This window comes from Pelodiscus sinensis, chromosome 3 (genome assembly GCF_052426305.1).
Source record: "Pelodiscus sinensis isolate ZL-2025 chromosome 3, ASM5242630v1, whole genome shotgun sequence".
Taxonomy (NCBI): Eukaryota; Metazoa; Chordata; order Testudines; family Trionychidae; genus Pelodiscus; species Pelodiscus sinensis.
In genome coordinates, this window is record NC_143054.1 from 57380777 (window position 1) to 57400975 (window position 20199).

Below are 20199 nucleotides of genomic sequence, written 5' to 3' on the forward strand. Positions count from 1 at the left end.
GCTCAGCTCCCAGAGCCTGCAGGTGGGGGAGGGGGAGCTTGGACACATGCTAAGGGGGGCACAAAAGCAAGTGTGCATTAGATTAAAGAGCCCCCTTCAATCAAATCTGTTCCCCACACTACTATTTGTAGATGGTGCTCAAGTCACATCTTAACCTGCCTTTTCATAAGCTAAATAGACAAGTTTTCTAGCTCCTGCCTCGTTCTCATAGCTCTTTTCTGAACCCTTTCCAGTTTTTCAACATCTGCTCAATAACACTCTCCTCAACAGCCAACCTCTTGAAAGAAAATAAGTTTCCCTGAACCAAAAAGAGGGGATCAAGCTTTCTCACCAGGGCTAATGTCTTCCTGTCAGTAGTCAGCAATACAACAAAGAAGGTTCTTGAAATCACTAAAAAGTTTAGGTATCTGTTTTACTGCATCTAATTCTGATTTACATGATTTTATGCCACTCTGGTAATCTAAAAGCCATTGAAGTTAATTACACTCATTTTAAAGCCTTTTTGTACGAGAGGAGTGTAAAACAACCAGAGTGTGAATGAAATTCAGGCCTGTCATTTCATGACTAGCCGGTATCTAATTAAGAAAGGAAGAAAAAAGTTGATGGAATTGTGATATTAGCTCCTCTTTTCATTCCTCTTGTCCCAGGCATTGTGCTCCGCACTCTGGACAGGAAATCTGGGTTCTGCTTATGGTTGCCACAGACTTCTTTTAATACCTTGACACAAATCATTAATATCTCTGTACTTCAATTCTCAGTCTGTATAAGAACGGCTATACTGGGTCAGATCAAAGGTCCATCTAGCCTAGTATCCTGTCTTCTGACAGTGGCCAATGCCAGGTGCCAACAGAGGGAATGAACAGAACAGGGAATCATCAAGTGATCTCACAGTGTCACCCATTCTCAGTCTCTGACAAACAGAGGCTATCGCTCTTACCCATCCTGGCTAATAGCTACTGAAGAACCTCTCCATGAATTTATCTAGTTCTTTTTTAAACCCTGTTAAAGTCCTGGCCTTCACAGCATCCTCTGGCACACATAATGGGGATGACAGTACTTCCTTCCCTCCTGGGGATATTATGAGGCTTTCTTTGTTAATGCATTATTTGTGGATTGAGTGAAGTATCACTGAGGAAGATGGGTAAAACCATCACCCTTAAGATAACAGCTATAAGAAAGTTTAACACCTTACAGCAGCCTCTTCTCCCTCAGATTGTGGCTGGTGGTTTCACTTGATACTGAGCAAAGCTAAATAACCGAGGCTGGTGGTGGGTCACCGACTGAGTAGGATGGGGTGACAATTTCCACCTGCTTGAATGGGTCATCACAGAGATATATTATTCCCTGGGACTGACTCATTGCTACTCCAAGTCCATGAAGTACACTCCCAATATAAATATATTTTTCATTAAATATTACACATCCATACCTCCCGTAATGATTTTGAAACCTGACAAGTTATGAGATTTCTGTAGATACCTTACATGTTACTCTTATGGATAAATAGCCTGTAAGACATGTTTGGTGTAGTGAGTTTATCAATTCTGAAGTGAGAGCTGTCTGTAAAGAAGAGGGGCCCTTTCCCCCAGGGGTCTCTGTCAACTATCTCCTGTTTACTGGTTCTTCCTGTGTTCAGGGAAACAGGACTTTGTATATTCCTTCTAGATGAACAAGATGTGATCAAAGATACCTGACTCCACCAATCTCTTCCTCTTATAGCTGAAACAACCTGCAATATCCTGGATTTTTATTCTTACCCCATTCTGGCTCAAGAAGCTATCAAAATATAAAATCAGGGCCAAAAAGTTAATAAAATGTAACATGCTGAGATACTATGGCTATAAAAAAAACCCATATAAAAGCCTATAAACATTGTAATCAGCTCACTTGTAAGTGATGGCATTGTCACCTCAGTTTACTCTTTCCTCCATTGCCCTTTTTTTTAGTTCATTTGCCTATTGGAGCCCACTAGGAATGCGCAGGGAAGATAATGACAGAAATACAGACACGCCTTGCATCTCATTATAGTGTTAGCCTAGAGAGAGTCCATTATCATTCAGCTTGCAGGAGATGCAGCAGGAGAAGACAAGGGGCACTCTGGTGCCTCAGAACCCCAGCATGAACTGCAGATGAAACCCTGTTGCTGTACCATGTGCAATTGCAGCTTAACCCAGAGCATGACCCACACAAAGCGAAATGTGTGTTAGTATGTAGTGTTAGTAGTTACCTGCATACAGAACTCCATCTTGTCGAAGTGTTTCCTTGGTTTCAACAAGCAGATTTTCATTGTTCTGTACACCACTGATGAACATTCATTTACTGCTGCAGTAAAACTAGGGCTTCACTGCAGAAGATACAGCTTAACCAACTATTTAAGACCATGTTAATGGAAGTTATCTTAAAAATGTGCTCCTCCCATCATATGCCCCAATGGAATCTTAAATTTGACACATTACATATCTCACTATAATTTATTTTTTCAGCCCTCAAGGCAATAGTTTTCCATTATAAATCTGAACATCTATCTGTGTCTCAGATGCAGAGGGGACTGATAATCCAAATCCAGTCTATGCATGTTTGGTCTAAGGACCCCTTATTAGTTTTTTTGGAAGGTGGTGAAAAGCAGGGTGGAAATCATGCTAAATTTTCGGAGAAAAAGAATCTCCCATTTCCAGGACTCAAAAATATTTCATTTGCAAACCTCGGTGGCTGTGTTTAGAGAAAGGTATACCTTTGAACAGTTTAACAGTGATTCTTCATTCTGGGTGACAGTTTGGCATTGCTGTTTCTTGTATACAACCACTAAAATAAATCAGACTGACTTTATGTTTTGAACATCATGCAGAATCTTGACGTCAAAGCCAGTAAGCTATGAAAGATGTGGCAAAACACAGGCACATCGGAATAGCCAACAATGTGAAAATGTTACATTTCTCCCATTTAAATCAACCAATAGGTGGAGCCTGAAACCCTAGATACAAGAGACTTTCTCGCAGAGTTCAGATTCCCACAGTAATGGGTTGAAAGCTTATAACTGTTGTTATTAAAAATGAATTTTTGGAAGGAAAAATATCAGGTTTGATTTCAAGAGATTATCTGCTCCTCCACTGAGGAGCAGGAGACACAAACTTAATAAATACACCATTAGGAGAGTTAAGCCAATAAAACCAGACTCCAAGCCACAAACTCCAACCTTAATTAATGACTGATGACTCAGTGCTGGCCTGCAATGTGACCTGCAATACATATGTTCCCTGCAAATTAGCTTTCAGAATCCCAAATATTTTAGAGCTTGGAGTGACTATAAATTTCTGTGTGCAACAAGAGAGTTTGACATGTCACCTCAGTAAAGAATGAACCTTCAGTGAAATACATGGGAAATTAGACAACCAGCGTTACTACACAACTCCCTATTAACTAAAGGGGAATATATCTTCGGATACCAGCTGGTCAGAAAAACCTTTTATCATTAACTTCTAAAGGTTATTATGGGGAAAAAAAGGCATGTGGATCATAATCTGCTCCCAGGGAAACCAATGGAAATTCAGCCATTGATTCCTCTGGGAGCAATACTATAATTTTATAATTATAATTTTAGGAATTTAGGAATGGTGGTACCTGACTGTCCAATACTGAAAGGCTAAGAAGAGAAGGTTAGGGATTTTTCCAAATAAATGTGTGACACTGGTAAACCAAGTGTCAGATCTTGCCAAAGCTATAGGTATCAGCTGACCATGAACAAATTTGTAGCTGGAAATCAGACCAACTCACCGGTATGTTAATATTGTTCAAGATGGGTGTTGAACTTGAACTAGTCTATTAAAATGCTTGCAAGTTGTTGAATGCATTCATCTTATTTGTAATGTCTGTATTCCACACTGTTAATATGTGTTTATAACTGTAAAAATGCATGTTCTGAACTTGTGAACCTAGAGAGGAAAAGTGGCTCTCCTCCTCAACTAGAAGAAATATCAAAACTAAGTGGACCACTGTGGAACATCACAACAAAAAAGCTGAATAAGGGCCTCCGTCTGCCTACGAAGGTAGGAGGGTGGTGAAGCACTGGAATGGGTTACTTAAGGAGGTGGTGGAATCTCCATTTTAAGAGGTTTTGAAGCCCTTGGCAAAGCCCTGACTGGGATGATTTAGTTGGGGTTGGCCCTGCTTTGGGCAGGGAGTTGAACTCGATGACCTCCTGAGGTCTCTTCTAACTCTATGATAAGGTGCTATGTAGAATCATAGAATCTCTCCAGCTGAGGCCTCACCAGCACCTTGCAAAGTAGGACAGTTGCCTCCTGTGTCTTGCATCTGACACACCTGTTAATATAAGACCATTGCACTTCCCACATGTGAGAGCACTGCACTAGGCATCAGACAGTGAAGTTCCCAGCTTTGGCTCAAACTTGCAAATCCATGAATTTCTGAAGCAGCCACGTGGGTAATGCCAGCAAGAGTCAGGTTGTGCATCCTTCAAGCTTCAATGGAGAGTTTGACCACACAGCATGCTGGTTGCTTTTGTCCACCCACGTGACACAGCCAATGTTCTCCATGGTTCTTTACCTCACTTCATTCTAGGGTTTTCATGACCTAGCTCTAAGGTTCTGGATCTCAACCACGTTTGCAACCACCTTACAGTAATTTGATGCATACTGCACTTCCCTAGTTTTCTTATGAGAACGTCACATGGGACTGTGCCAAAAGACTTACTGAAACTGTGAATAGCTTTCCTCTTAACCACTATAGTAACCCTGCCAACGAAAGAAATTAAGTTCCTTTCCCTTGATTTGTCCTTTATAAATCAATGTTTGCTATTACTTATAGTCCTATTATTTTCTAGGTCAGTGGTCTCCAAACTTTTTACACCCAAGATCACATTTTAAATGTCAGGACAAGCCAAGATTTACCCCATCCCTTCCCCAAGACCCCACCCCTTCCTTGAGGCCCCGCCCTCTCTGTTCCCCTTCTCTCCATCACTTGCTATCCCCAGCCCTTATACGTTCTCAGGTTATGGCTACACTGCTGCTTTTTTCCGATCCTTCTGTTGAAAGAAATTTTTCCGATATTTGGCCCTTCTAGACTGGGCCAAATGTCAGAAAACCCCCTTCTTTTGGAAGTCCCCTCATTCCTTGTGGAACGAGGAATACAGGGGCTGCCAAAAGAGCGTGTTTGCTGGAAAAACTCCTGCAGCCTAGCCTCACTGGGTTGAGATAGGAGGTGCGGGCTCTGGTGTGGGAATGAGGGATTTGGGTGTGGGAAGAGGTGAGAGGTACAAGTTCTTGGAGGGAATTTGGATGCAGGAGGATGTGGAGAAGGGGATGTTGGCTCAGGGAGGGGGCTCCAGTCTGGGGAGTGTTGGGCTCAGGTAGAGGGTTGGGGAGCTGAGCAAGCCACAGGCTTGTGGATGTGAGGATGCAGGAGTTTGGGTTGGGGTGTGTGAGCAGTGAGGGGCAGGAAGGTTGGGAGTATGATGGACTCAGGACACTGATTTGCAGTGTGTGAATGGTGCAGGAGTATTGTGGCAGAAGACTGGGGATGTGGGGGTGCAGGATTTTGGGGATGTGAGAGGCTCAGGACAGGGAGTTCCAGTATATGATAGGCTCAGATTTGGGGTTGGGGTGGGGGTACAGGAATGTTATGATGCTATGGCCAGATGAGGGCTTGGCTCCAATTGGGGGCTTGTTGTCCAGGCTTCATTTTTAAATAAAATATTATGTCAAACACAAAAGATTTCAGCATTGTTTTGAATCAGGAGTCACTGACCCACAAAAAGTCAGTCGGGGCCACACAAGTGAAATACAAAAACACAACCCCTCCAAACCCCTCAAGCCTTACTAATGTTGCCCCAACTGTGCTGGTGGGGGTAGGGGACAGGATGCTGGGGCAGAGGACAGAGTGCTTATGGGTGCTGGTGCTGGGGCAGGGGTCAGGGGGCAACGGTCAGGGGACAGGATGCCAGAGGATGCTGGAGCAGGGGACAGGGTGCCAATGGGTCCTAGAGCAAGATCGACGGGTTGGTGACCATGGTTCTAGGTGCTTACAAGCCTATTGCTTAAAAAATTGTTCCAGTATCTTTCTAAGTATCAAAGTTAGGTTGACTGTTCTATAATTTCCAGGTCCTCTTTGTTCCAATTTTTAAATATTGGTGCTATGTTTGTCCTTCTCAAAGAAGGAAAAAGAGAGAGGAAAGGTAAGGAAAGAGTGCATGTCAGATCCTAACAGAGAGAGAAATGTAGAGGATAGAGCAGAATGGAATATATTAATCTACAATGGAAGGAAAGAAAAGGGGTAAAAGGAAAGAGCAAGAAAAGACTGTAATAATTTACAAATCTTATTTATTAGTAAGATGAATGGCAAAATGCTACATTCAGTAAACCACCTATACACAGTGTTAGAATATGGACTATGTACATACATGTACACACCATTTGAATTTGTAAGTATAGAGGATTTCCCTATGTCTCCTGGAGGTCATTCCTTTCTGGGGCTATAACTATCTAAATCTCTCCCAAGGACTTTAACAAACAGAACAATAAGTAACCCTGAAAGCCTTCAGCATATCTGATACAGAGGCCTACTGGTGTCAGTGGGGAAAGAGTTAGCTGTTATTTATAAGCAGGCCCTATTTCAGACCAGAGAATATCACTACACTCAATACACCACTCTCATGGTATTTATCCATGAAGGGTAGCATGTGAAGTTGTAATTTATCAGTGTGAGATATGTACAGATAATATTTAATGAACAATGGGTCTATATTCAAAATTATGCCTTATGGTCTTAAAGTAAAAGTTAATCAACAAGACTCACATGTCTCAGTGATGACCCATTGAAGTGGGATTGAGTTATCATCCTTTCCTGTTTGGCCAGTGTTGCAGCCAGCCAGAGGGACCGACAACTTCCATCGGCCCTCAGGCGAGATGGGGGGAGGGAAGGCTGCTCCGTGCCCCAAAGAGGAAGAGCCTCAGGTGGAAGGGGCAGGGCTGCGGCAGCCAGCTCTCAGCACCACACAGGTTTCAGTGCTGAGCTCCCCAGCCCTCAGAGCTGTGCAGAGCAAGTAGAGTGTTGCTCCAGCGGTGATTTAAAGGGCCCAGGGCTCCAGCCACAGTAGCAACTGCGGAGAGCCTCAGGCCCATGTGAATCACTGGGCCCTGGGGCAACTTTCCCCTTTGCCTCGCTCCCGGCCACCCGTCCTGCACGTTTGCAGGCCTGTAGTCAGCCAAGGCATAGCCAGGTTCATTTGTCACCCTTGCCCCATCCCAGAACAATTATTAAATGAAAAATACATGGAAGGCAACTTGGAGGTAAGAAGAGAACATTACAGCAGACAGGGGAATGCACGTTCTATGAAAATAACCAAAAGACTAATTCAGTTGATCACAGGGTAGAGGAACACACTACACATCCATTCACTGAGGAGACATGTTTGTTGCTGGCTGGGAGTGTGTCATGAAAGATGGGATCCAGGCTCCCATGAAGTAAGCCAGCTCTGCAACAGACTGAACTTTGAAGAGGGAGGATGGGGAGTAAAGGGGAGAAATTTTACTATCAATAAGTGGCCCTGGTTTTATTTTCTACTCTAACCATTTATTTCCATCGCTCTCGCTTGTTTCTAGTGAAACCTCTAGAAACACAGGAGCACCAACTTAAGGCAAAACTAGTAAACTGGGGGTATGCTGCTCTCTTGGGAGCAGAGGACCTAGAATTTCAATGAGTAGCTGGAGGTCACAGGGGAACAATTCAAGGGAACTTGGACATCAGGACGAGTCTATTGGTCCAGACAAAGACAGGGATGGTATAGCCCAGAGGAGAGCACTTGAGTTTAGGAAGCTTGAACCCATCTTCTGCAGGGAAGGCTCTCTATCACCAGAGACAAGGAAGAATAAGATGACTCAATGCCAATATACCTCTCACTGACATGCTCAAGACAATAGATTGTTGAATTTTGCTGCATGCCCCGAGAGAAGTGTGTTCCTTATGCTTTGCCTATATGGGGGATTTCTAATAGCTACTGCAGAATATTAGAGGGGTAGCCATGTTGGTCTGTGTGATCGTGCCGGGAAGGGCCCCTCGGGCCATCCGTCCTCCCACGGCCCAGCGAACCGTTCTGAATGTCCCCACCAGCTCACCCGCAGTGCTGTCCTTAGCCGGTTTCCTCAGTCCGGCAGTTTCTAGCCATCACAATGCGATATCTTCACTCTCCAGGGAGGAGAGGAGAGAGGGGGGCCTGGGCCCACCCTCACTTATGGGCACCAGCCCAGGGCCCTAAAGACTCGGACTCACAGGGGTGCGGTCTAGCTGACGGGGCTTCCTGCCACAACTTGTTAGCCCACCAACCTTGTACAGTTCTGCCCTGGGCTACTTCCTCTCTCTCTCTCTCTCTCTCTCTCTCTCCCCCACTGGCCTCTTGTCCTAGGGGCCTACCCGGCCTCCGGTGGTCTGGCCGCTCAACCCCTGTACCGGGGTTCGGGTGCCCGTTGCCTCCCCGGGCCCCCTGCTATGTCCGCCACCCGGGCTTACCTTCCTTCCCATTACCCCAGGGAAAGGGGGGTGGAAAAGGACTGACCTCGCTAAACCGTGTCTGTTTCCCTCCCCCCCACCCCGGCACAACTGGCACTGGCCGGGACATCGTCCTGACATCACGGGGGGGGAGCTCCACCCACCCCATAGTGTCCGAGTGGTGCATGGCCTGTGCCCCGTTCCTCGTCCCCCCAAACAGGGCATGCACAACGGGTGCTCCAATACAGGGTGGCAGAGCCTTGTCACAGTCTGTATCCACAAAAACAACAAGGAGTCCTGTGGCATCTTAAAGACTCACAGAGGGTATGTTTATACTACAAAGTTAATTCGAACTAACAGCTGTTAGTTCGAATTAACTTTAATAGCGGCTATACATGCAAACCGCTAGTTCGAATTTAAATCGAACTACCGGAGCACTTAATTCGAACTAGGTAAACCTCATTCTACGAGGAGTAATGCCTAGTTCCAATTAAGTAGTTCAAATTAAGGGCTGTGTAGCCACTTAATTCGAACTAGTTGGAGGCTAGCCCTTCCCAGGTTGCCCTGTTGGCCACTCTGGGCCAAACCAGGGAAACTTTTCTGCCCCCCTCCTGGCCCCGGAGCCCTTAAAGGGGCACGGTTTGGCTACAGTGCTCGTGCCATTTGCAAGCCTGCCAGCACCCAGCCAGCAGACCCTGCACCTGGCACGGCATGAGCCAGCCACCCGCTGCCACCCAGCCCTCCGCCTCTTCCCAGGACCAGGCTGGCAGCTCACAGGAGCCTGCCCGGGGCCGCAAGTGGCGGGTGCCCGCCTGGTCTAGTGTGGAGATCGTGGACTGCATCGAGGTTTGGGGGGAGGCCTCCAACATCCACGACCTCCGCACTAAGCACAGGAATGCGGCCATCTAGAGCAGGATAGCTGCCAGCCTGGCCACCAAAGGCCACCCAACCCAGGAGCAGGTTTGCATGAAAATCAAGTTGGTCCAGTGAGACCCCCGACCCTGAGCTTAGAACATAAGAATGGCCGTACTGGGTCAGACCAAAGGTCCATCTAGCCCAGTAGCCTGTCTGATGACAGCGGCCAACACCAGATACCCTGGAGGGGATGGACTGAAGACATTGACCAAGCGATTTGTCTCGTGCCATCCATCTCCAGCCTTCCACAAACAGAGTCCAGGGACACCGTTCCTACCCCCTGGCTAATAGCACTCCATGGACCCAACCTCCATGACTTTATCTAACTTCTCTTTAAACTCTGTTATAGTTCTAGCCTTCACAGCCTCCTGTGGCAAGGAGTTCCACAGGTTGACTATGTGTTGTGTGAAGAAGAACTTTCGCTTATTAGTTTTAAACCTGCTGTCCATTCATTTCATTTGGTGTCTTCTAGTCCTTCTATTATGGGAACTAATGAAGAACTTTTCTTTATTCACCCTCTCCACACCACTCATGATTTTATAGACCTCTATCATATCCCCCTTTAATCTCCTCTTTTCTAAGCTGAAAAGTCCCAGTCTCTTTAGCCTCTCTTCATATGGGACCTGTTCCAAACCCCTAATCATTTTAGTTGACCTTTTCTGAACCCTTTCCAAGGCCAAAATATCTTTTTTGAGGTGAGGAGACCACATCTGTACACAGTACTGAAGATATGGCGTACCATAGTTTTATACTTCCCCTCCTCCTTCTTCCCTTGCTTCCCCCTTCCAGCTCCCTCCTCCCAGGTTTCTACCTCCCCTCTCCCACTCTCTCTCTTCCCCTCTCCCACCTCCTTTTCCCAGTCTCCCCAGAGGTTAATCCCTCCCCCCCAGTTTTGTTAAAGAAAGAGAGTTTCTATTTTTGAACACACGTGTCCTTTATTTTTTACATCAGGAAGGGGGGCTAGGGAGGGGTAAGTGGAAGGAGGTGAGGGAGGAATGGGGCATGAGCCCCCAATGGGGAGGACTGGGGTGGCTCTGCGGGCTCCTCGGGGTGGAAGCTCTCCTGCAGGGCCTCCTGGATCCTGATGGACCCCCGATTGACCCCCCCCCCGGATGGCAGCCTGTGGCAAGTGCAGGGGGGCTGATGGCCGAGTGCTGTGATGTGCCGAGTGTGGGCACTCAGGGCACTCCAAGACAGGACTGCTTTGCTGTCCCTCATCAAGGTAGACAAGCAAGCGAGGAACCCTGAGAACTGTCTGTCCGGGGTGGGGGTCGGGTCCCTTTAAGCACAGCCCTCGGCTAGCCTAAGGCAGCAGCTTCATACTCTTAAATCCTAACCTGATGCCCTGCCGGCAGTGGTTCCGGCCAGCCTTAACTTCAGGTTCAGGGTCCACTCAATGTGGACATGCTATTTCGAATTAGCAAAATACTAATTCAAATTAGCTTTTAGGTCTAGATGCACTAATTTGAATTATCTTAGTTCGAATTAACTAATTTGAATTAAGTTAGTTCGAATTAGTGCTGTAGTGTAGACATACAGATTTATTTGGGCATTAGATTTTGTGGGCAAGACCCATTTTATCAGATGTGAAGACAGCTACAACAGAGCAAACCCCTAACAGAGACTAGGAGAACTACAAATTATACCAGCAAGTTATTCCAGGTTCAAGCAAAGCTAAGTGCCACAGGTTCATTTAGTGGCTTTACCTGTTATTTGTAGGGACCTATGCTACGGCAGCTACATCAACAGCTGAGCAGTGGGGGTCTGTGATTAGGGAAAAATCACAATGTAGCCAAAACATAAGTCAAGGACTCCAATGGAGACTGCCCTGCTATCAGCACCCTCTTTTTTTATTGCTGGAAGTAAAAGCTCAAGCACCTGGAATGTATGCAACTGATACAGTATAACACAGGAAGAGAGGCAGTCCCTCAGACAGCTAGGACCAAAGCATCTAGAGCTTTCTAGGTTAAAACTGTTACTTACAATGATAGGGTGAACTGATAGCCTGAGTCCAGGTTGTTCCACATTACAAATTAGACGCATATCAGGACTTAGTTCGGATTAACTGTTACACCTCATTGCAGGAGGAGTAACAGTTAATCCGAACTAAGGACTTAGTTGGCTACGTCTACACTGGCCCCTTCTTCGGAAGGGGCATGCTAATTTTGAAAGTCAGAATAGGGAAATCCGCGGGGGATTTAAATATCCCCCGCGGGATTTAAATAAACATGCCCGCCGCTTTTTTTCCAGCTTGGGGAAAAGCCGGAAAAAAGCTCCTAGACTGGCCCGATCCTCCGGAAAAGGGCTTTATTCTGGAGGATCGGGCCAGTCTATACGCTTTTTTCCAGCTTTTCCCCAAGCCGGAAAAAAATCGACGGACATGTTTGTTTAAATCCCGCGGGGGATATTTAAATCCCCCGCGGATTTCCCTATTCTGACTTTCAAAATTAGCATGCCCCTTCCGAAGAAGGGGCCAGTGTAGACGTAGCCAGTTCAGATTAACTTCTGACTGCCGCGTGTAGCTGCGGGCAGTCAGTTCGAACTAAGGGGATTTAAAAATGGTACCCGCCTGGGAACATGCAAATGAAGCCCGGGATATTTAAACCCCGGGCTTCATTTGCAAGTTTGAATGTCTACATTAGCCACCCTAGTTCAAACGAGGGGACTAGTGTAGACATACCCTTGGATACATGACCCTGCTCCTGGAGGACATGAGCAGGAGTAAAGGAGGGGGGCACAGCTCAGCACCACTATAAAAATCTGTTCCAGCACCTCTGCCCTTGAGCATTAAAATTAATTGTAAAATTAAACTTTTTTTAAAAAAGAATGAAGAAAAATGTTTCCTTTACACATGGGTAGAGCCATTTACGTTTTATTCCTGAAGCAGAGGATGTTACTCTGGTAGGTGGTCTCTGCTCATTTGTCATGCAATATTTACATCCGGGGGAGGGGCGACAGATTTGCCAGGTGGTGGGGGGGAAGGATGGTCCATGCTCCTGTAAGGGGCAGGGCCTTATGTGGAAAAAGCAGGGTTGGGGGCAGCCAGCCCTTCAGAACCGCCCGGCGCTCATGCTACTCCCACACCCAGCCCTTAGTGCCTCCTGGAACACACTACCCAGGGCTCTTGCCACTGCTGCTGCCGTGGCTTCTATGGCAACCAGGAGCCTCTGGCCCGTTAGAATCACAACTGCCCCCTTTGCCCTCCCAGCCCCTGATCAGCAAACTGTAATTCATGTACCCTGAGCTTTAAGAGTTACATTTCATCCATCATATGGACAGTCACATTCCCCAGTATACAATCTACAACACGCAGAGATCTTTGTAACTGGTATTTTAACATAAATTATTACTTTAAGAAGGATCGTGTAAGCTGTGCAGGCTCACTCTGCACCCACAGAGAGCTGGCTGTGTAGACTCAGGGCTTCAAGAAGTATTTTCTTCACTCCCTCCGAGAAATATATATTATACCGACAAAAGTGGTTATGTAGACAGGGCCTATCTAAAGAGCACTAGAGACAAATGTCACTGGTAACTGCTGAGCTGTGTTTTATATAAACACCAGTGCTACACTATGGAATCATGCTAACACGGAGGATATAACTAGAGGTTTGAGATGAAAGGTACTTCTATAATTGCTGTGAGGTGTAGATTTTAAGCTTAGTAGACAGTTTCCTACATCTGTCAGACAACTGACAAAAAACCTGGCTCATAAATGATTTTCCTTGAAAAAATTAACTATTCCTAGGGGAGTACTGTGTTTCCAAATGACATTTTATTATTGTTTTTTTAACCGAAATAGGAGGGAAGCTGGTAAAATGTGTACATGCTGCTTCCCTTTTCCTTTCAGGCCTCAATCAGGAAATGTTTAACATCGGGGTGGGTATTGCTGTAGATTAATGGCTGCTGCTTGGGAAGAATAGAGGGAATATTTTCTTGCCAGTACAAACATACATATTTATCCAACTAAAGTCTGTGCACCATAGATAGGATGACACCTTAGATGGACAGGACCTGATGCCAGTGCTATTCTGTAATGGCAATCTATACCTTTTTTCTTTTGTGTCACCGCAATCACTGAAACTGTCAGTGATTCTTTTCATGTCTATTTGTGGTTCAGGTTCTTTTTAAATCAATTTTTAAAAACCTGCTGACATTTTTCCATGTTGTTATAGGGGAAACATTCCCTCCAAATTGTTTACCCCTAGGCATGAAGCATATTGTTAAAGACTACATAATCTCTGCTTGCTTTTTGTAAGCAGTAAGATACTGAGGCGTAATAACTATTGTATCAAGCTGTGTGTGGCTTTTTAAATTAGTTTTTGGCATGGGCTTGTTTATTTCTTATTCCATTCTGGAGAGGCTATCTTTATAGCTCCCTTGCCCATGGATACTGGAAAGAACTTCAATTGCTGCAATTGCACAGACGTATGTGCATTTTTTCCCTCCTGCTTTCTTACAGAACGTTTAGACACTTGGTGAATTTAGTGGTGTATGAAACCCTATTTTTCTGTAAACTCAATATGTAGATATGGCTGGCCATCCTAGGAAACTTGAGGACAGACAAATCAAAGTGCCTGCCTTAGCTCTAGGAACCAAATCTCAGGAGAGCTACTGGAGATCATTGTAGTTTTTTAAAAAGTTATAAATATCACTGTTAGGAGATGCCCGTTTAGCTTCTTAGTGTATTCACCCCCTGGAGCAGAAATTAGGGATTCACATCCCATATTAAGGTTTCATTATCAGTACCAAAAGCAAGCCATCAGAATACTGAGGGTCATTGAATTTTTAGAAGTGTGGTAAGTTGGATCTGTGACCTGATAGATATTAAAGACTTTATGGCATCTTTTGCAAAAATATTGGTTAATCCTAGAGGCAAAGCCTACAGTCATTCTCTCAACAAAACCTTGTCACATTTGCCCATATGACATTTGTTCCTCTGGTATTTACATGGTTTCCAAAGATAAAGCTGTCCACCCTGTTTTGCATGTACTGGACCTTGTCTTGATATCTTGAAGAGGAAAGATGCTTTATAAAGCATCTAACCAAGGCACCAGAGAACGCTGCGGCTAACAAGAGCCAATTGTTCTAGAAAGCAGCTAAGAAATGTAACGTGGACAATCCAGAAGGTTTGAAGACCAAGCTGACCCCTGAGTTTGCTTTGGCTCTATGAATCAAAGCACTAGTCAAGCCACTGGCAGTGCAAATACAGATCCGAAAAAGAAAATATGTAAAGTGATACAGTGGAGTAGGTCACTGGGACAGCCTGGGAGTCATTCCAGGATATTCACCCTGGCATTATTCTTCTCTGGCTTGTACTCATTTATGGTTACAAGGCAGATCCTGTTCTCAAGCCAGACTCCTTTGGCTTACCCACTCTATTGACAGTTCAATGCATTTAGCACAAGTGGGTAAATCATTGAAATGGGTGTTTAAAGTCATATTAAAATGTTATGGATTAATAATTAATACTTTCCTCTTCAATAGCACCTTCCTGCTGAGGGTCTCGAAGTGCTTCACAAACACAATCTTGACTGAGGACTTTGGCTGCTACTGCAGTTCAGCGAATGATTGTACTCAGTTGCCATAGAGGATAATGGGCAGGTGGATGGGCCTTTAACCTTTCTATACCAGCTATGTTCAGTGAGGTGCATAGATTGAAGACCCAGCTGTGCTCTAGTGAAGTCCATAGGAACTTACATGAAAGAGAGCAGGGCCAGGAGTGCTTAATCTGTAATGAAAAAGGTGCCAGGGAGCAAGCTGGGTGTCTGGAGAGCAGCCACCGCTAGCTGGGCCCCTAGCTTGCTAGTAGCAGTGCAAAAGTAAGGATGGCATGGTATGCTATCGCCACCTTTAGTTCTGTATTGCTGTTGGTAGCATTGCTGCCTTCAGAGCTGGGCAGCCACAGAATGGTGGCTGCTGGCCAGGAGCCCAGAGGTGCTGAAGCTATGAACTGCCTGACCTAGCCGTGTCACAAATTAATTGCTGGGGATCAGGCTGTAAGAGACTTAAATCTCCTGCAACGAGGCTTGTGCCTTAACAATGGTATCATACTTCATCTCTCCCCCATCAGCAGAGCCCTCCCGTTCATAGGATGATTTGGAGTGGCTACCCCAAGTTCCACACTTTGGGGGGTCCCACAGCAGCCACCTCAACCATTCTATGGATGGGCCTTGCGTAGGGCAGCACCAGGAGTCACTCCCCTTCCCACATTCACTGGTGTGAGAGCTAGAGCAGCTCCGCATCCAGCCACCACAGAAAAGTGAAGTACAGTGGGCTGGGAGAGCAATGTGGAAGAGCGGAGTAGGCTGTCGAGCTGCTCTGCTCCCGCTGCTGTGATGAGTGTGGGGGAGGGCAGGAGGAGAGGGGAGGTTGACACCTGCTGCCACCTGGCCCCAAGCAATCTCAGCTCAGGTTTCAGAGGAATACAACCATAATTTTTAAATGACAAATGGAAACAAAGAGAATGAAATTCTGCACGATTTTAGTGTTACAAAAAGTTATGCTATTGCTTCTGGGCCAAAATTCCAATAGCCATGTGGTCTATTAAAAATGGAAAAAAATCAGCTTGGATGAGATTTGCAGCTATGTTTGAAAATATCAGCTTGTGTGTGTTAATTCTTGCAAAAATACCCGGTCATAAAGCTCGGCTACATCTACACTACGAGTTTTCTCAGCAAAAAATATGCTAACGAGGGACTCATTTGCATGAGTCTCAATCTCATTTGCATATTTTCTGCCAATCTGTTTTTGAGCTGGGGTTTTTGCGCAAAACAAGCAGTGTGTTCATTTTCTTTTTGCACAAAACCCCCTTTTTCCACAAGATCGGTAAACCTCCTTTTTTGGGGCATAAGGATCTTGCGGGAAAAGGGGTTTTTGTGCAAAAATGGCCACACTGCTTGTTTTCGTGCAAAAACCCTAGCGCAAAAACGGATCAGCAGAAAATATGCAAATGAGGTTGAGACTCATACAAATGAGTCCCTCATCAGCATATCTTTTGCTGAGAAAACTCGTAGTGTAGATGTAGCCGAGCTTTATGACTGGGTTTTTTTTGCAAGAATTAACACACACAAGCTGATATTTTCAAACATAGCTGCAAATCTCATCCAAGCTGATTTTTTTCCATTTTTAATACACCGCATGGCTATTGGAATTTTGGCCCAGAAGCAATAGCATAACTTTTTATAACACTAAAATCGTGCAGAATTTCATTCTCTTTGTTTCCATTTGTCATTTAAAAATTATGATTGTATTTCTCTGGAAGGTGCATTTTGTATGTGACTAATAAAAGTTGAAAAGAAGAGAACAGTTTTGTTTCTGACACTGCATGAAAAAAAAAGTGCTATTTTTTCTTCCCTGCTGGCAAGATTTTTTTCTTTTATGTGCATCTACTAAGAAAACAACAATGAAAACACCAGAGTTTGGTGATGCAATACCGCATGGAATAATAGCGTTCAGTAATGACCTTGGGCCTCTTGTTTTTGCAGTGGTGGTGTGACTCAGATTTCACACTGAACTTAGAGGTTGATCACTCAGAACATGGTTGTTTCCTGACAGTGGGTTAATGGGGAGGCAACAGGAGTCAATTCAAAATTAAAGGAAAAGTCCAGTGAATGTGGCTTTCAGGAAAAGCAGGGCACAAAAAAGTTCCATGTTATCGTGGTCCACAGGAAAGAAGGGGCTGGAGATAATAAAACATCTGACCTCATTTAAATGGCACAGGGACACTGTTAGGAGAATGCAGTGAGGGGATGCCACTATGGGTGTGTCTAGACTACATGGCTCCGTCAATGGAGCCATGTAGATGAGGCAGGACAACAAAGGGAAATGAAGCGGCGATTTAAATAATCGCCGCTTCATTTAAATCAAAATGGCCGTTGCGTTGTGCCAATCAGCTGTTTGTCAGCACAGCGCAGCAGTCTAGACGGGGATCTGCCAACCCCAGAACCCTTTGTCGACAGTTCCTTTATGCCTCGATCCTTTAAATCACCGCTTCATTTCCCTTTTTTGAGTAAACTAATCTAAAGGGGTCCGTCAACGAGCCATGTAGTTTAGACGTACCCTATGAAAAGAAATCCCATTTTCCCTTCTATTGCACCATCCCATTAGTAGCTAAATGTGTAAACTCAGCCAGGGAAACAGGAATAGCTCTTAGAATGTTGCTGTGGTTCACAAACATACACACAAGTGCAGTATAAAGAGCTAACTTGTTTTATGCATTTCCCACTGTCACCTCCAGTTCTTTTCCAACATTACTGATATCCAGGTTTCTCCCTTGCAATTATTAATTGTATTCTGGGTTGTTTTCCCCATTCTGCTTATTTGCATCTTTCCAAACAGAATCGCTGATTGTTTTCTGCCCACATGCCTAATCTCTTTAGCCTCTTAGTATTTCTCTTTCTCTTCTGTCCAGTTTGCAACCCCTCCCAATTAAGTATCTGCAAATCACTAATAAGGCTCCAAAGAACCTGTACATAATAGTGACTTCTGCACCCCACTAATCACCTCAACCCACATCTCTGGAGTTAAGGATGTGATGCTCAGCAGCAGGAGACATTCGTGCACTAGCTCTTATTGAACAAGTATGCTAAAAATATAGCGTAGCCATGGCAGCACAAGCAGCATGAGGGGCTAGATTCCCTGAGTATCTGCCTTCGGTCTCTTAAAGGCACATGCTTGGAACAGCTAGCTTGCCCTGTCCTACTTCTTGCACTGTTGTGGCGACACTCCACTGCACAATTCCAAGTGCAGACATACCCTGAGAGAGGAGTGTAACAAGGAAAAGACACCGAAGAGTCATACAAGAGAGAAAATATCTGATTTACCTGCAGCTCTCCTTCCATTATACTGAGGAGCCGGATTAAGTCTTCTTTAGAAAGCTCTATGGATTTCTTGTTCTTTCGTTCACTGGGTGCTGGTGATGTCAAGTGTCGTTTTACAGTCCCCGAGACCATGACCTCCTCTTCCTTTCGATGGGATTTGTTCTTTTTCTTGGCATCTTCCTGAAGGTTTTCATTCTCTGCCTTCCTGGTAATCGGCTTAGAACTGGAGAAATGCCCATTAGGAGAGCTTTCTCCACCTTGGTTTCGCGATCTCATCCCCACCTAGAGAGAAAAAATTATAAAGATGCATTTTCTGAGCATGTAAAACTATTTACACGAGCCCAAGATCTACAGCACAATTGTTGCTAAGAGGCCGAACCATCTTTTCCTTCTGAGTACCAGGAAAAATGCCATGCTCAGTGGCAGAGTGCTGAAAAGCTCACCTACATCAACAAGTTTGTCTCTGGAATCCAATGAAGCAAAATATTGATTGTAAGTTTAATAGAGCCCTAAAGCAGGGTAACTGTACTTGTCAGGCTGCTGGTGTGAGTTACAATGTATGGTGCTTAAAATGAGGCGGGCACCTGGCAACTACAATTTTCCAATCTCTATTTTTTCCTTCAGTTCTCTTAGCTCACCGTAAGAGAAAAAAAATGAGAACACAAGGGTGTTGAGGCAAATTGTGATTTAACAGCAGAGTTAACTGAAAGACTGTAATTAATATTTATAAAAGCATGTACTTGGAGTGTAAGTTTTCTAAGGAACAGGGGTAAGAAGGTACCTGACAAACTAAGAAGTGTTGGGTTCAATGTTGGTAATGAAGATAATCCTCTTACGCAGATCCTCTTCATAATTTCTGGTCATGATTATTGTGGTATCAAACTTTCCATCCCTCCCTAACACCTATTGGCCTCATACTAAACGCAGGTGTTAAAATAATCTATTCTGGATGGATGTCATTTTGACCATAGAAACACCTTGTTCAAGCCGTCCATTGGGCTTCCTTTAACTACATGAAGTTGAGGCTGCTTCTCCTCACCTTCAAGGTACTTTCCATCACTACATGGCTGCTCTTACCATGTTGCCTGCCATGCCGTTTCCACTCTGCCCAGAACAGCCCCATTTACCTGTTTGTTGGTTTATTTCACAAACATCTATATCTTCTTCTGTGCTGCCCCCGACCCACAGCATGCCACTCCCTCCTAGATCTGATCAATAATCCTCTGTTCTTATCACATTGCTCTTTGAGACTCCCCTATGCCTCAATGCCTAGGAAATCAGCAAGACAATTATGACCTGAGGGGAAGGTGGGATTTGTTGGCTTTCACTTTGTATACTTACAATTATAAACTGCAAAATGTGTGACTGGATAGGCAAGTGTATATACTCAGACATCCATCATCCCTACCTTCTCATCTGCCATGGGTCACTCATCTTTGGTAAGCTCTTTGAGGCAGGGACTTTATTCTTGGAAGTATTTGTACAGTGCATAGTACTATGAGGTCCCAGATATGATTTTGACTCTGAATACTACTATAAGAGATCTTCAAAATAGTAATAATGAATTTTAAAGCCTGTTTCAGGGCCAAATTCAGAGTTAAGGAGCAAAGAGGTATAAGTTAGACTCCCTGATATTAACTAGGTCTCCACTAAACTCAGATTTCCTTATACCTACTTATTAATGAGTAAGAATGTAAATGGCTGTAATTTATATGTAATTTAATTTATAGTCAGAATAAGGATTAAAAGATTTCATTTAAAGTAAGAGGTGATCTCTTCAACTTAATAATTATATTCCTCCTTTTCCATTTTGTGCTGCACTCCTGTCTTCTGGCCCCTTAATGTGTGAGTTAAGCCAATTTAGACTCCCTTACACTCAATTAGGTTAGGTAGGCAGATTCAGAATGAACATGTACAGGAGGTAAAGATATAACAAGTGGAAGAGAGTGGAAGGGAACTTGAGGCAGCA

General features: G+C 44.6%; 1 protein-coding gene across 3 annotated transcripts in view; it reads right to left on the reverse strand.

Annotated features, from left to right (window-relative positions):
• The window catches only part of FILIP1 (filamin A interacting protein 1), a 147204-nt gene that overhangs the window by 83525 nt on the left and 43480 nt on the right, over positions 1-20199 (reverse strand). For all 3 annotated transcript variants that reach the window (XM_006131943.5, XM_006131945.5, XM_006131944.5), the window contains exon 2: positions 18234-18512. In XM_006131943.5, coding sequence (XP_006132005.2) covers positions 18234-18506 — 273 coding nt within the window. In that variant the 5' untranslated portion in view covers positions 18507-18512. The remainder of the gene's footprint in view (positions 1-18233; positions 18513-20199) is intronic.